Consider the following 16,503-nt stretch of genomic DNA (forward strand, 5'->3'; position numbering starts at 1 on the left):
TTTTGAAAGTGCAATAATAGTAATTATTATAAAACATTAATTCCAGTAGCATAAACTATGGAAAAACTAGTACTTTTTAAATAACATCAATATCTTTCGTGGTTGCGGAGAAATAAGGAATAAATGCTAGCGGCATGTAAGAGCTTGATCGCAACATCGAAACATTCGCGCATTTCTATACTTTACCTAAAGCAGTGGTATTAATCGTAATATTATAAACAACTAATTCCAATAGAGTAAAGTGTGGAGAAGACAGTGCTTTTTGAATGAAATCGATATCTTTTGTAGTTGCCGAAATTAAGCAATAAATGCTAACGGCATGTAAAAGCCTGAGCACGACGTCGCGGTCAAATGCTTATATGCCGCATGTATTTTTTGCTTTCTTTCAGGAACTACAAAAGATATCGATTTCAGTAAATATTCGGAAGAGAATATGTTTTGTATAAAAAAAATATGACAACATTTGAATAAATCGACGTTGAGAACAAAGAAAACAACCAATCTTTTAATGAAAGAGAAGAATTTAACTTTAATTCATCTAGTCGAACATCGCCCATTTTTAGTACGATTGTGCAGACACGTGTTAGTCTCACTGCGCGCAGTTGTTTTGTGTTGATTAACAAGAAATACGTATTGTGATTGAAAAATGGGTAAAGGATGGAAAAATAAACCGAAAAAGAACTTTGCTGAAAAGCGTCGCGAGAAGCAAAAGGTTCGATTATTTTCAATATTGCATTTTAATAAACTTTGAGAGGTTATGTTTACTGTGCTTTACTAATTTTTTTGTATTTTTATTAGTATAATTTTGAAGTTTTGAAAACAATTATCTTTTTTCATTTTATTTAATATTTTATTTAATAAACGATGGCGATGTAAATGTTTTAAAAATACTGAAATATATATTATTAATGTATATAGAAAAAGGATGAATGGGACAAAGTCCCCCAAAGAAGTTATCCAGACATTATTAGGGAGAATAAGGACTTTGAGAATTATTATAAGACTCAAGGAATAGTTCCAGAAGATAAATGGGATGCATTTATTGGTACAATGAGGACCAACCTACCAGTTGCTTTCCGTATCACCGGCTCTAAAATAGAAGCAAAGGCTTTATTAGAGATAATCAAAAGTGACTTTTTTAAAGGAATTTTGAATACAAATTTAAATGGTGATAATGAAAATTCTAATGATGAGGTAAAAACTATATTACATAGTTTACCTTTTTATCCGGAAGAACTGGCTTGGCAATTGCAATTGACTAGAAAAGATATCAGACGATCTGAAGTTTACTTCAGGTTACATAACTTTCTTATTGCTGAAACTAACAGTGGTAACATCAGTAGACAGGAAGTAGTTAGTATGGTTCCTCCTCTGGTTTTGGATGTCAAACCTTCACACAAGGTACTTGGGCTAAACTTCTTGCAATCATCCATATTCTATTGCTATAAATTTTGGCTAAAATACTCCAAATGATGTCTAATAAATGCTCTTAAATGGATTTTTATCGGTGAAAAAGTTTTTACTATATAAAAAATGTTCAAATAATACTATTGATATAGAATGTGCTTCTTATACAGAAATCCAATCTAATTGTTGGAAAACCATGCAATTTAGTTATAAACAAAACTGTAAGTCATTCAATGAAAGAATATAGTTATAAACATGAAATCAATCATGAAGGAATATAATTATAAACATAAAACTGTAAACCATTCAATATAATTTCTAAATTGATAGCAGGGAATGTATATACAAACTTACTTGAGATTTTTTTTTACAAAACTAAATAATGTAATATATGTTCTGCTAATTTTTTTTTGGAATCCATTATTGTTAATGTATTATAGAATTATTAATTTAATAAGGCAAAGATTTAATAGATATATTTATTTATTACTTAGAAAAATATATGTTAGACAAATTTTTTATATATTTAATTTTTTATTATAGTTAAATTTATTCGTAAAATTTGTAAAAAATAATTTGCTGATGTGATAATATTTGCTTGACAATATATATCAAAATTATCTTGACAATATATATCAAAGTAATATAGGTTGAGTTTAGAATAGCTTTTTGAATTAGAGGTGCAGAAAGAAATGCGGGTCTCCTTTTCCGCCCATATATATATATTGTTTCTATACATATATATGTCAGCAAATTGCATCCTTTAAGTTCGATTTTACCATAAATATACACTGAAAGAAATCCGATAAAAAATTAACAAACGGATATTTCCGATAAAATTCTGATCAAATTTTATGTTCCATCAGGATATTTGATTAAATTTTATCAATTATCATAATGATATTTCATCAGATAAAAAATTATGAACCGATCAAAAAATTATGAACCGATATTTTTCATTATATATTATTAGGATATTTCCTGATCGAATACAAATTTCATCGGTATTTTTATCGGAAATATTTGTTTGTTAATTTTTTATTGAATAATTTCTCTCAGCATATGGTACATAGATTTTTCTGAGAAAGTAATATAAGTAAGTAATATAACACTAACAATTAACTAGTAATATAACATTAATATATATATAATATTATTTGAACATTTTTAACATTTTTACATTAAACTTTTTTGTTAATAAAAATTAATTTAAGAGCATTTAGTTGACATTATTTGTAATATTTCAGCTAAAATTTGTGACAATAGGGTATAGGTGGTTTTCAGAAGTTTATTCCTTACTTAAAACTATTAAATTTATTTTATAAAACAATAAATAGAATAAAATACATAAATTGTTTTTATAGGTTCTTGATATGTGTGCTGCACCTGGATCAAAGACAGCTCAGCTCATAGAGATGATACACGCAGATGAGGGAAATATTCTTCCAGGTAATAAATATTCAATTACTTTAATAACTACAAATTTCAGTAATTAATTGTTGTTCTAGAGGGTTTTGTGATAGCCAATGATCTTGACAATAATCGTTGTTATAAGCTGGTGCATCAAGCTAAGAGACTAAACAGTCCAAACATCCTCATTACAAATCACGATTCATCTATAATGCCCAATTTTACAATTACAAAACCAGATGGTACAAAAGATATTTTAAAGTATGTAATGTAGATTTCATAATCTTATAATATATGTGTATATATAATTAGCTAATCATCAGGAATTTTCTTATATAAATTTTATTCTTTTATAGATTTGATAGGATACTCGCTGATGTCCCATGTAGTGGTGATGGTACAATGAGAAAGAATCCAGATATATGGTGCAAATGGAGTCCTGCTAATGGCAGTAATCTCCATGGGTAAATAAAATTTGTCATAAGTTGATATATTTTAGAATTATGCAGAATATTAATCTTGATTTTTTTGAAGAATTCAATATAGGATAGCAAAACGTGGCTTGGAATTGCTAACAGTTGGAGGAAGGATGGTGTATTCTACTTGTTCATTAAATCCTATTGAAAATGAAGCAGTACTTCATAGGATCCTTCTTGAGACTGGAGATTCGGTACAATTAGTGGACTGTAGAGATTTAGTACCAGGATTAATATGTGACCCGGGTTAGTGTTTTAAGAAAGTAATATATGAAATATTCAAATATTTGTTAAAAAATACAGGAAAAGAGACATTTTAGTATAAAGATATCTTATAAATCTTGGAAACTATACTACATTGTTTGTAAGTTGTATTTTACAATCAGGTATCGCACACTGGAAACCGGCATCTAAAAATTTACAATACTATAATGTCTGGGAGGAAGTTCCGGAACAGTGGCAGACCCAAATACGACCGAAAATGTTTCCTCCATCAGCGAACGAAGCCCCCAAGTTTCATCTTGAACGTTGGTAAATATCATATAAATTATAGCTAAAAAAGACGCTTCATTGTTGTATTTATATTTTTTTAATTACATAGTATGAGAATATTACCACACCATCAAGATACTGGAGGCTTTTTTGTGGCTGTACTGGAAAAAATAAAATCCTTGCCATGGGAAAGTGAAACATTAAGTCAGAACGTTGCTGATAACAAAAACAAGAATGAATTGAGTCTCGAAGAAGAGGCTGCACGAGATGCAAAACTTCCAGAAAGTGGGAAAAGGCCATTAGAAGAAGGAATAAAACCACAAAGGAAACGGAAAAAGATTGTTGGTTACAGAGAAGATCCGTTTGTCTTTTTTAAGGACGAATCTGAAGATGCATGGCAATCTATTAAGTAAGTTTTAGTTTTTTTTTTTTTTTATACTGTTACTAATTTAGAATCTATATACTGATCTATACACCAATCTCAGAATTGCTCACTTTCAACTAGTCAGTCAAAAGAGAAAATGATTCTATATCTGATCTATACATATCATTAGAGTTTCTAATAAGCCCGTTCATTTTTAGTTGCTATTATTAGCACTACTATTACGTGATATAATTGCTTTTTTCATATTGTTCAATATACTTATCCAGAGATTTTTATGGTATATCTAATAATTTGGACCCACGACGTCTGCTGGTAAGAAGTCACGAAGGGAAAAAGAAAAATATTTATTTCACGTCACCAGCGATTCGCGATCTAGTGATATGTAACGAGAATAAGGTCAAGCTTATTAACACCGGCGTTAAGACATTCGTGCGATGTGACAATAAAAATATGAAATTCCGACTTGCTCAAGAAGGAGTACAAAGTATCGCTGACTATATAAGTGATGAGAGAAAACTTTACGTTTCAAAAGAAGATTTAATCATGCTTTTACAAAACAATGATCCACTCACACCACCTGAAATTGTAAAATTGAGTTTAGACACTCAGGAACGTCTGAAGAATTTCGGTAAGTACGTTTCCTTTTTTCGCTCTTATATTGTATAACAAATATTGCTTGAAAAATATATTTAATTTAAGCGACCGGAAGTTGTATACTGTTATACAAAGAAGAGAGAACTGACAATCTGAACCCGCTAAATCTCAAAATGGTTGGGTGGAAGGGAATAATATCTCTTAGAGCATATGTGCCTACTTGTGACGCGATTCACTATTTACGCCTTTTAGGAGCGGATTGCTCTAAATTTGGTATGTTAAACATAATATAGTATTGCATATACTGCGCGTAATGTGGAAGAATATGATTATTTATATTACAATTCTACAGAGAAAAATAAGTTTGAAGAAAGTCGCGCAGCCGTATCCACTGAAGACGTCAACGACGGTGAAATTGAAACCGAAGATTCCATTAGTGAAGAAACAGTGACGGAGAATGGCGATTGCACAGAGAAAATTGATGACATAAAGATCGAGACAAATAAATAACTTGTTACGTCGTAATTATGATTTAACAAGTTCCCTACATATAATGTCTTATGCACATTATTTTCGCTCTGCAAACTAAATTTAAGTGAAATAATTAAATTAAGTTTTTTATTTAAATGGGAACGTTTTTTTCGTCTTCCTTAACGGTGACCGAGCGTTCTGATGATGTAATAACCACTGAGAATCGTGTTATAAATAAGCCGAATAAAAATATGATTTTATAGGATAAGAACTTTGACAATGATGATGATGAACATGATTATTTTTACTGTCCGTTTTCTATGAAATAACTATTTTATGAAATTACATGCGTTATCTAATGTTTGAGCGATCAGGAGCTTCCCACTCTAGGGCCTAATGCCTATTTGACGCATCTTGCCATATAGTGTAGTATAGTACAAATTTTTAATATAAATATGGCCGGATGCAGAGGAATTCTGAAATGACAGATGTTGTAACATTTGATAACACTACCTAGTAATTGATGCAACCCCACAAATGCCCTGGATATCATGCAATAACGATAGAATGAGTGGAACCTGTTAACAACCTCTAATATTCTGCATCTTGGCTACCTGCCAAAGCATATCTTCCATACGACTTTCGCGAACTCTCGTTTCACGTAACGTACCATATCTAAATTTTCAAACTTCGAGTTCCCAACTTACGACTAATTATCCATTTAATGTAGATTTCTACGAATAAAGGACGGGTTCTGCTATAAAAACCATTTAAATATAGATACAAATATGAAAAACGCTGGGTAGCTCATAACGTATAGATAAACTATAAAATAAATAAAATCAAAATTCTTCTAAGACTTTTCGAGTTCCTCCGTTGGCTTCGAAGTTGATGCCTGATGCTAATAATCCCTACTCGTTGGCGACGTCAACTTGCCACTAAGATTTTGAGAATTAGATGGTGACTTCGAGCCTGAAATTATATAGAAAATTTGAGGTAAAATTGCATCCATTATCAAGTTTGACACAAAAAAATAAGTATCTCGAAAAATTTTTCTACACAGAACTTTTTATTTTCATGACTCTGTCGAGCTTAAAATGTTAGTAGTAGTAGAAAATTTTTAGCTTTAAATTTTACATCGATCAATATTTCAAATCGAAATATTTTCCCATCCTTTTGTGATTTGCAGTGTTGATTAAGAATTACAAAACGCAATGTGACATAGCAGGCAAGCAACAAGCTCAAAAGTCAGAATTTTATGAAGGCCATGATCAAAGAGCGTATTTAATATTCTATCCACTTAATATTCTATCCTAGTATGTCATCTTCAGAAAAACGTTACTAAAGCTGTCGAAATGGTTTATATTGCATATGGTGACAATATGCTATAAGTCACATAACTTATGAAAAATAATATGTCGCAACGGAGACTTTGATCTGAAAAATTAACTATGTTCTGGACGAATTGTCAAATTTGAATCGGATGAGCTACAGGCATTATTAAGTCAAAACAGTGCAAACTCAAAAAAAATTTGCGAAACAGCTGGGAGTCAGCTAAAAAGTCATTTCCGATCGTTTGCGTAAAATGGGAAAGATTCAAAAGGAAGAAAAATGGATGCCGCATGAATTGATTGAAGAGAGCAAAGTATACCAGTACGATACTGCACTATCTTTGGTAAGTTTCAGTTTTAACAGAAAAAATTTTTGTACTAAATCATAATAGATTATGAAAAGTGAATCTTATACAACTGCAAACGCAAAAAATCATAGATCTTAGGCCCGATTGCACCAATATTATTTTGGTTTTAAGCGAGATTTAAATATACGTCTGTCTTTATTCATTTAGAAAGAAAGATAAAGATAGATATATGTTTAAGTTTCGCTTAAAGCTAAAATAATGTTGGTGCAATCAGGCCTTATCTAACCAACGACACCTACTACAGAACTCAATATCCACGCTAAAAAGATTCTGCTCTAGGAAAGATGTGCTTTATTATCAGCTGCTGAACGGGTAAAATAGTCACGGCGGACCGCTACTATGCAGCTTATCAATTTGAACGATGCATTGAAAGAAGAAAAGTCATTCACTGAACAAGAAGCCGCAACATCCTGCTACATGATAACGCATGGTCATATGTTGCTGAGGCAACGAAGCAGATCATCTTTGCGTTGGACTAGGAACTTCTCTCGCATGTGGCGTATTTACAAGGCATCCGATTACCGCCTATTTCAGGCGATACAGCATCATTTGGCTGATACATACTTCAGAACAGAAGAAGAAGTCCGAAAAAACATCGATAATTTTATTGCTTCGAAGCCGGCGAGTTTCTATCATCTAGAAATTCGCAAACTGCTGGAAGGATGGCAGATGATCATCGATAATAAGTTTATTCGTTGAACTCGGGAAATATTTCGATGATTGAGCTCTCTTGGTTTGTTTTCAAATAAAGATTGAATTTTGCAAAAAAAAAAACTAAACACTTTCTATTACTACTAATACTCACAGCTTTTCCCAACTTTGCTTCGTGGATTATTTATACACGGATGTTCTCCCATGAGATGTTCCCTCCACTTGTTTTGATTGACTAAAGCTGAACAAAGGGGACAGCGTTCATATCCCTCTATAGGTTCTAAAATAAGAATCAAGATTCTCATTTCTCATGTACTTGAATTGGCAATAATCGTATTATAAATCGTAGCGCGATAGTATAGCAATACATTCGCATACTTGTGCATTTTTTGTCCTGTCTGTGGTTCTCGAATGCTCTTTCGTGCACCGCCTGTTTACAAGTCTCGCATTTCACGTAATTACTTCTCATATCGCATTCATCTACAAAGAAAGAGCATCAATCCAAATTTAGGAAACAATTTTTTCTTGAACACGATTAGCACACAAAATAGAGTTATCAGTTTTATTTATCGTCTTTTCTCGTTTGTTTCACTTCATATCTTCCACGTGTACTTACTTAATAAATGTAGACTCAGATAAGATATCTCTACGACTTGTTTACACGCTTCGCATTTTGTTAACATAGGACAAGTCCTCCAGTAATGTATGTTCAAACCTTCTTCAGAGTACACTTGACCCTTCGACAGGCAAAATATGCACATTCTAAACGAGACAGGCATCATAAAAATGTTATATCCTTTGCAATTGACATGAATTTCAATCATGCTATACTTACTTATCTCCTTTATGATCGACACTGTTCTCGGACGGAGATGTGATACTCGTTGAACTTCCGGTACTCACGACCGGGCTCGATCTCGAAGGTGATTTGGTTAAACTAGTTACATTATTTTCCGTAGATTTAGTTCGCGTAGGCGTCGTTGTTGCTTTATGGGTGGACTCGGCTTCCTTCTTCCTCTGCAATCAATCGCACATGTAAATTCGCGTGACTCGGCCTTTCGACTTTAAGCGTCATCCTGTACCTGCAAATCGATCAGATCGAATTCGTGAAAAAGCTGACGGTACAACAAATTCCGTCGAGTGATGTCATCGTCAGGCGGCAATTGCTTTCGCACCAGCCTGGGATTGACTTTATACACTAACACTAAAATCCTCTCGGAGACCTTCCGCACCGCCTCGGCCGGATGGTGCAAACCAGAAGAACCTAATTCGGATAACGTCCGACAGGTCAGCCCGCTACAACAGTTACAATACCTTATCAGAGTAATTGCGTTTTAATAATACAGGGTCGATCTTGAGGAAGGACCTCTGCGAGTCGGCTACAGTTAGACTGAAGTCAGAAGGACTGCGCTACGACGGCACACAGAGGCCCGAGATTCCTCAAAACGTCTATTAGTTCTTAATGCGGGCTCAAGTGTCCTGTGGATATCGTTTAGAATCACCTTTGCTTCTCAGTGGAGATACCATGACTCAGTATCAATTGCTCTACCATCTCTAGTCTGCTCAGCGCCAGTCTCTGATGCGTGCTACTGTTCACTGGCCTAGTCAGATGTACCGGTATTATGTGTAGCTCACGAACGCATTTGCAATCAGCCATGCTGAGAATTGTGTGCACTGCCATGTTGTGTATCCTCGGAGTGGTATCGCCGGACTTTGTTAGGAGCTCCGGCAGCAGACGTTCAACGCTTCTGGCGATTTCCGTCGATGATACTCTGAAAAAAGTCATCGATAAGTTCTCAATTAAATTGGAAGTTAAATATTAAAGACATTTTAGACAAAAGAAAAATTTCGAAGATCATTTGGGAAATTAGCGCAGTCTAAACCATATCTATATCTAAAAACTTTTAATTTAAATAACCAAAAAATAGAGAGTTTCTACGAATTTTTTTCAAAGAAAAATATTAATATAGGATTTCAACTGTATTGTTTATCATTGTTTTAAGTATAAAAAAATTATTTAAAAAGAAAATTAAAATTCTATTCAGATTTTTTTATGCGGAATGCACACACACACACTCTCTCTCTCTCTCTCTCTCTCTCTCTCTCTCTCTCTCACCGGACGCTTTTAATTGATGGACAAAATTACAGCACGTGTAAATACTCTAAAATGGAATAAAAAAATTTTTTAATTTAAATAAATATGCTGCAGAATATATAAATTTAGAAATTATTCAAAATTGATATTTTTTCCGGAACATTAAATAAGAGGAAAGAGTAAAAATAACTTGTAAGTTCAAAATACTGCAATTTTCTCTACTTTCTGCATACAACAAACTTTCTGCATTCATCCTCCAGCAAATTTAGTTTTTTTTTTTAATTTTCTTGTCCCATTTGCTTAAGTTTATTACATGAGCTGCAATGTTGTACATTAGTTAAAGGCATCTGGCGATATCGCATTCGGCACAAAAAATCTAGACAATAAAAGTTCAATCTTTTTAATAGAAAATCATTTTTTATACTTAAAACAACAAAAAATTATATAATCAAAATCCTATGATACACATTCTTTTTTTTTTTAATTCATAAATATCTCCTATTTTTTTGGCTACCTAAATCAGAACATCCTCTCAATATGTTGTTATATAATAACAATAATTAATTATACTATAATTAATTATATAACAATAATTAATTTATACTTAAATGTATTACATTAAATATAGCCGACTAAGTATATAACAAATTTTCACAAATTACGTATTTTCTATATACTTAATCACGCACAACTATATAACTTAATCTTTACACATTGTTTAGAAAAGGTTTACCTGTCCGCTGCGAATTCAGCGAAGAAGATCCTAATGAGCTGTGCCGCCAAACTGTACACGCTGAAGACTTTGTCCCTGAGAGCCCTGTGCAACAGGAGAATCGCCGCTCTGGCCGTTTTGTTGGGCGAATGTTTTGATACCTCTGGGTCGAACGCTTTCAGCTCTTCCTTCAGTTGCATCAGCCCTTCTTCTTTGTCCGTAAATTGTTTCGAATAAAACTTCTCTACCTACGCGTAATCGTCATTGTCATTCGTCTGTACTTGAAGATTCGCAAGTAGCAAGTAGACAATTTTGTTACCATGTCCATCCCGAAGACCGCGATAGGCAACGCAGCTTGTTTCTTCTCCCGGTCGTTCAATTTCGAAGTAACTTTCGTTTCTGCGCTGTCCAAGTGACATTCTCTGGTAAACTCGTTCGTGTGTGAGCTAAAAATAAACATCAATGAATTTTTATATAAATTATTCCGGTATAGTTGCGAACTGTATATGCGTATCTGTGAGAATCTTACTGTCTCAGAGCGGGAATGGTTCTCTCCTCGTAGGCTTCGTAACTCGAGCGAAGGGCAGGACCCGCTGACTTGGTTTTTCGTCTGAGGGATCCTTTATTGCAGTTGCTCTGTCTCTCAATAACACCGTTTGTAGGGCTATCAGTCACTTCTGAGAAATAAAATAATCCGAAAATTTGATGTTATATAGAATCTGACGTCACTCGGAAATTCCAAAAATCGAAATTAAAAGCTTTAGGTAGTTTGTAAGCATAATTTAAAAGAGTTCTTTTTGAATTTTTTACAAAGAAATTATAAGACATATATGTATTTTCGAACTTTTCACTGTTTTTATTATATTTTAAAAAAGATACATAATTTTTTTCATAATAAAAAAAAACTCATATTAATTGAATTATAAGGTGCGGTGCAACACAACCACATCATATGACTCAACTAATATACGAATTTTGGTTGTGAAAAAAATTATGTAACTTTCTCAAAATAAAAACATACTGAAAAATTCGAAAATGTGCGTCTTATAATTTCTTTATTAAAAATTCAAAATAAATTCCTTTAATTCATGTCTATAAACTATCCAGAGCCCTAAAGTAAAAGTACTAATTTCCAGACAAGTACCTAATCCTGAACATTCTTATCGTTTTGACCTTTAAACACGAATATTTAAAATATCAATATACTGTGTATACACACATATGTTCCATATATGTATATATATTTTTGAGTTGGAAATTTAGTTATACGTATTTAAAAATCAAAACAATAAAAATGTCTAGAATTAGGTGCCCCAGACACAAATGTCCAAAATCGAGTCATAAGACGTCTTTAGGACGTCTTTAAAATATCTTTAAGACAACCTTATAAACTTGTCTTAAAGATGTCTTAAAGATATTTTAAAGACGTTTTATGACTCGATTTTGGACATTGTGCTATCTGGGACGTATCCAGACATTGGTATCTTTGCCTTACATCGAAAAAATCGCAATTTTCTAAGAACAGATTATTATCAGTCCAACAACAAAGACAACATTTCTTATTTAAAATAAAGCAAAGTATGATCACACTAATTAATTTGCGCCAGTATTCCTAGAAAGTAATTATATTCTTCGAGCTACCAGGACTATTGGGCTTCTGATGTAATGGCGACACAGGCGGCTGATGTGCAGGACCAGTGGGTGACAAGGCACCGTCGCGGTTAGGTGGAATAACTAGTCTCGGAGGAGACGTGATGTCATCAGGAACCACTGTCGCTGAGTTAGAGGTACATGTGTCGGCCGATATCGGCTGTTTGCCCTCCATAGATGATGTATTGTTCTTTTCCATGGGCTGCATCGTTAATTGAACCAATAGTTATCATCGCCGAATTTCAGACCACAATAGCCGCTGAGAAAGTCGCGAAACGCTACTCACCCCGTGCACCTCGAGCAAGTTATATATTTCCAACGATTGATAAACCTGTTGTCTATACTGTTGGGCTTGGGCCTTTTTAGCTTTGGCTTTGTCATAGTCTTCCAGAGCTATGGCGTACTTTTTCTCCAACTCGTATTTGCCCAGACGTTCACCTGCTTTTCTCAGATTCTCCATCGCGACTTTCAACTTCGAGGCGTATTCGAATCTCTCCTCTGTAAAAAGTTCGTATTTCTTTCACTTATGATATGTTTAGTTTAAGTTTGGCCGTGAACAAAATTTATAAAAGTTAATACTAACAATAATAAATTCGTTCTTCTTTTGAATGCATGATAATGAGTTTTTGTGAAATTTGTGTTGATTATATCTCAAAACTGTTATTAATATTGGTTGTTTAATATAACAATTATTTGTAAAAAGGAAAGTAAAATGAGTCATCGTTTTTCTTAGTAATTAAATAATTTTCTCTGTGCGTAACCACTTTTAACATTAAACATTTTATGCATGTTAATATATGTAATACACAAAATGCAACAGTAATAATTACCTTCCACCGCCTGTAGTTTTTTTGCTTCCATTTGTCTTATAATTTTAGCTACTTCTCGATCCACATACATCTCGAATGCTAAATCATCGTAAGGCGAAGTGTAGTGCGGATTATACAAGGCGTCTCCTTGCCCAGTTAATTCTTGACCATAAGGTTCGCCGAGTATATTAATAGCGATAAGGCCAACCTGACGATAAAAAAAAAACAACCTTTAAACTTGCCGCAGAATTTTTAAATAAGAATGTTTTTCCTTATTCTCTGTTAAGAATCTCTATCATGTTATCAAGTCCGTTTGTTTTGTTTTACACACTTGATTTTATTTTTTCGATATTTAATAAATGTTTTTAATCAATTATCAGAGGGACTCGTTTACCTGACAGCAAGTGTTGTGCGCGTTACTGTGCGGTTTATGTAGTCTAAGCTTCAGCGACACCGCTTCTGTCTCCGGAAGAGCCACGCTTTTCAGTTCCCTGCTCTTGTAAAGGGTAGAGGCATTATCAGACAGCGTGATGTAGCCCAGGTAACTGAAGTCCGTCGAAGCGGATGCATTTTCCTCCCTCGACGTCCAGATCTCCAGTTTCTCGGCTGCAATGAGAGTGAACATCACGCTTCACGCTTCTCGTGAAAGTGACGATGTTAATTTTCATCGGCGGATTCATATCCGGGCCTACAATCTCGTGCCAGAAAACTGGCATAATTCTCGCGTTGCCCGTTACGGCTTCATTTCCGATGATGCAGTTGGAAGAAGCGAACAGAAGAGAAAGAGACGGGAGACGATGTAGCCTCGGGAAATCAGGGTAGGCGCGTTAATTCGATTTCCATTGTCGGTAAATTGCCTTTCAGCGGGAACGTCGTTTTAACGGTCAATGGTGGCTTTAATCGCGTCGGAAGAGAACTGTCATTCGCGTTTAACGCTTTCATCTCAATAATTTTGTGTGCTATGAATCAAAGTTCTTTAATAGTCTATAAGCAATTAAAGATATTAAAAAAGTACTCTTGTAAATATGAAATTTGTAATATTTCTTTCGCAGTTTTCACACGGCGTTTTATCTCTATTTTTCCAACGTACTTTGCAAATGATCGACAGTTTAACGTTTACGATCTATCGTTTATCGATTATCTTATTCAAAAATTGATTTATTCGTAGCGTGAATAACAGTAAAAAACACGGACTTAAATTGTAAAAACACGGACTTACGTATGAGATACTGATGAGCCAGGACTTGTATCCTCGTAAGTTTCGTGGGTCCATGAAGACGTAAGATGAGTTCCTGAGGATACGTACAGTTTCTTGCGCTTTGCCAACCCCTCACTGTTGGCCCGTGAACATTAAGCTCTAACGACGAATGTCTGTCCTCCTCGCCTTGAGAAAATAGATTTCGGAGTTAATCGGTCTTAATCCTTCTACCATCGAAGGGAACAGCAATTACTCCTTTTTCACACTATCTCAAACTCAAATAGACAATGAATTTTTTTTTTTTAATAAAATATGTGGACGTCTCATACGTTGGATGTATTAAACAACAATAAAAATCATTGTCTTGATATCGGATTAAATTAGACTGGAAAATTTTCTCTGCTGTAATCTCATTATTTCCCTTGTTATTACAAAGGTTTTAACACATTTAATTGGAAGTTAACTGAGACAATCGCGATATAGTTATACATAAAATATATTCAGAGTCCTATTAATTGGTCTTTAATCCTTCTATCATTGAAAGAAATAAGAAGGAAAACAATAGTTACTCTTACTTCATACTACTTCAACCTCAAAAAGATGTTTTCCGTTATATGAATTTTTTTATGATATATATCATAAAATGCACGTCTCTTCTACGTTATAGGATGTATCAAACGACGATAAAAATGATCTTGAATTAACTGGAATTAGACTATTAGAAAATTCCCGTCTGTTGTAATTTTATTATTCTGCTTGCTGTTAAAAAGGTCAGTGCATTTAACAGTAAGTTAACCAGAATGAATAGTCGCGTTATGATTTTACATAAAATATACAGGCTTGCGAGTATTCAGCCAGACCGAATGTCGATCCAGCGCGTTTCCGACGAGGTTCATACTATACGTTACTTAATTATTAATACACGGAGTTGCGTGGTGCTACATAATACTTGGACATTTTTTTCGAGCCTTTCTTCCATCGCAACCGCCAATTTTCTCGTTTGGCTTTTTAACATTCGCGACACTGTTTCCACAGAGGAAAATCGGATGCCGATGGTATCGTTCGTTCTCTTTAGACTTTCAAAATACATCTTCCGAGAGAAGTAGCGCAATGCCGGCCGCCGTCACGCGATACCGCAATTTTGTGCGAGATTTATGGCCGCCGCGTCATTAGAAGAATATGTGTGCATCGCGGAATGTCATGAACCGTACCCCCTCCCTTCCTACCCCAGCCGGCATTTACAAATATATAACAATTGTCGGTATACTTGTTATACGATACAATTTCGTAATATAGCGCAAATCATTGCTCACACGCCGACCAGATCAGACCGGAGACACGTGCTGAATGACATGACCCGTCGAAAATTGGAAGAATATTAGCTCGTCTAGCATAGAAAATCAATGTATCAGAATGCCTGACGAAAGGGAGAGAGAGACACAAGCAAAGGCGCGGTTGAACGCGACGATCCTGGTGGCAATCCTAGCGGGTCATCGTAGCCGAAATAATTGAAGCGCTGAGAACCGCACGAACAGCGTATCGAGATGGCAAAGGTGAACTTCCGAGCGCGCCGACAAAGGAAAGCTCGGAAGAAATTCGTGTGAAATTTTACTCGATGCCGCGTTCTCCAAAAATATTAATTGCGCTTCACTTGAACTAATCCTCACAGGAGCAGCCATAAATTATTCACACCATTTTTCTCATTGCAATATCCGGCATCGAGCAACTATTACGTTATATCAGGTCGATAAAAGCGTTTATCGATGGTGTACACATAAAATCACTTGATTTTATGAAAAATGCGACGTCGGCTCGTGTAATTCCCAGCACTTTTCTGATCGGCGACCGAGGTTAGTCCGCGTTTTACATTACGGCTGCGAGCTCAGCGGTCTTACTCGTGGCGTAGACGACGTTGAATCTAACTTTCCTGGGCATGTCGAGGGTTGCTGGTGGTCGGGGAGTAGCGAGCAGTGAAGCGAGCGGCGAGTTAAGCGGTCGAAATGTTACACTACGAAGCGTACGAACGAACGAACGGGGAGGAACGAAGGGACACGTCAAAATCTAAAAGGCACAGCCATCTGCAAGCTCGATAAAGGGGGAGCTTGCAAGTTTCACCCCGGCGCGCATGCTACCCCACTTGCACGTCCGGCCGCGGCGAAGCTTGCGACAGAACTGCCTTCGCACTGGAACCACCGTCTCCGCCGTCACTGTCGCTGAGCGTTGAGGGATTTTCCTGCGAAAAGGCATGCGTAAATTCGCGAATATGCTACGCCTTCGCACGCCTTGCTTGAAATGCGACGCAAATGTCAAAAGGGACGTATCTGCGTAATGCGATGCCATTGTCGTCGAACGGTTCCGTGTAGTTGTTTGTCGAAGGAAACGGGTGAATTGGGAAGGATTCAACAGGGATTCATTCCCTTCATTCACGAAGGATCAGAGCTTGGCTCTACGACG

General features: G+C 35.2%; 3 protein-coding genes across 6 annotated transcripts; 2 read left to right on the forward strand and 1 right to left on the reverse strand.

Annotated features, from left to right (window-relative positions):
- The first annotated feature begins 436 nt into the window (after nucleotides 1–436).
- On the forward strand, nucleotides 437–5,503 carry LOC116844686 (tRNA (cytosine(34)-C(5))-methyltransferase). Its single transcript, XM_032816558.1, has 11 exons — nucleotides 437–712; nucleotides 919–1,401; nucleotides 2,772–2,856; nucleotides 2,916–3,078; nucleotides 3,174–3,281; nucleotides 3,352–3,539; nucleotides 3,680–3,824; nucleotides 3,895–4,194; nucleotides 4,437–4,798; nucleotides 4,870–5,037; nucleotides 5,117–5,503. The coding sequence occupies exons 1-11, from the start codon at nucleotides 647–649 to the stop codon at nucleotides 5,272–5,274; spliced, it is 2,226 nt and encodes a 741-aa protein (XP_032672449.1). The 5' UTR covers nucleotides 437–646; the 3' UTR covers nucleotides 5,275–5,503.
- Nucleotides 4,688–16,211, reverse strand: LOC116844684 (centrosomal protein of 104 kDa). Of its 3 annotated transcripts, none has more exons than XM_032816549.1 (16): nucleotides 15,945–16,211; nucleotides 14,071–14,235; nucleotides 13,246–13,457; nucleotides 12,873–13,059; nucleotides 12,329–12,540; nucleotides 12,034–12,244; nucleotides 10,922–11,069; nucleotides 10,712–10,838; nucleotides 10,414–10,640; nucleotides 9,088–9,357; nucleotides 8,668–8,881; nucleotides 8,421–8,602; nucleotides 8,202–8,347; nucleotides 7,964–8,065; nucleotides 7,740–7,865; nucleotides 4,688–6,207 (listed from the first exon to the last, which is right to left on the reverse strand). In XM_032816549.1, exons 1-16 carry the CDS (start codon nucleotides 15,982–15,984, stop codon nucleotides 6,137–6,139), a joined length of 2,640 nt encoding a protein of 879 aa, XP_032672440.1. In that variant the 5' UTR covers nucleotides 15,985–16,211; the 3' UTR covers nucleotides 4,688–6,136. The 3 variants fall into 3 exon arrangements, 2 of the variants coding, with proteins under 2 accessions (XP_032672440.1, XP_032672439.1); XM_032816548.1 differs by having other exon boundaries at nucleotides 8,668–8,899; XR_004378116.1 differs by lacking the exons at nucleotides 4,688–6,207; nucleotides 7,740–7,865 and having other exon boundaries at nucleotides 8,202–8,322; nucleotides 8,668–8,899.
- On the forward strand, nucleotides 6,762–7,651 carry LOC116844687. 2 transcript variants are annotated; one of them, XM_032816561.1, is made up of 2 exons: nucleotides 6,762–6,910; nucleotides 7,202–7,651. In XM_032816561.1, exon 2 carries the CDS (start codon nucleotides 7,274–7,276, stop codon nucleotides 7,631–7,633), a length of 360 nt encoding a protein of 119 aa, XP_032672452.1. In that variant the 5' UTR covers nucleotides 6,762–6,910; nucleotides 7,202–7,273; the 3' UTR covers nucleotides 7,634–7,651. The 2 variants fall into 2 exon arrangements, with proteins under 2 accessions (XP_032672452.1, XP_032672450.1); XM_032816559.1 differs by having other exon boundaries at nucleotides 7,214–7,651.
- Nucleotides 16,212–16,503: the final 292 nt, after the last annotated feature.

Source organism: Odontomachus brunneus, unplaced genomic scaffold (assembly GCF_010583005.1).
Source record: "Odontomachus brunneus isolate Ranch 3 - 2012 unplaced genomic scaffold, Obru_v1 Obru_scaffold_045, whole genome shotgun sequence".
NCBI lineage: Eukaryota > Metazoa > Arthropoda > Insecta > Hymenoptera > Formicidae > Odontomachus > Odontomachus brunneus.

Coding starts and splice junctions, on each gene's coding strand:
- LOC116844686 (XM_032816558.1), top strand. CDS start 647: ATGGGTAAAGGATGGAAAAATAAACCGAAAAAGAACTTTGCTGAAAAG. Junction 1,402..2,771: donor ATGTCAAACCTTCACACAAG/GTACTTGGGCTA, acceptor TTGTTTTTATAG/GTTCTTGATATGTGTGCTGC. Junction 5,038..5,116: donor AGCGGATTGCTCTAAATTTG/GTATGTTAAACA, acceptor ACAATTCTACAG/AGAAAAATAAGTTTGAAGAA.
- LOC116844687 (XM_032816561.1), top strand. CDS start 7,274: ATGCAGCTTATCAATTTGAACGATGCATTGAAAGAAGAAAAGTCATTC.
- LOC116844684 (XM_032816548.1), bottom strand. CDS start 15,984: ATGCCCAGGAAAGTTAGATTCAACGTCGTCTACGCCACGA. Junction 10,641..10,711: donor CGGTCTTCGGGATGGACATG/GTAACAAAATTG, acceptor GATTACGCGTAG/GTAGAGAAGTTTTATTCGAA. Junction 9,358..10,413: donor GCTGAATTCGCAGCGGACAG/GTAAACCTTTTC, acceptor GACTTTTTTCAG/AGTATCATCGACGGAAATCG.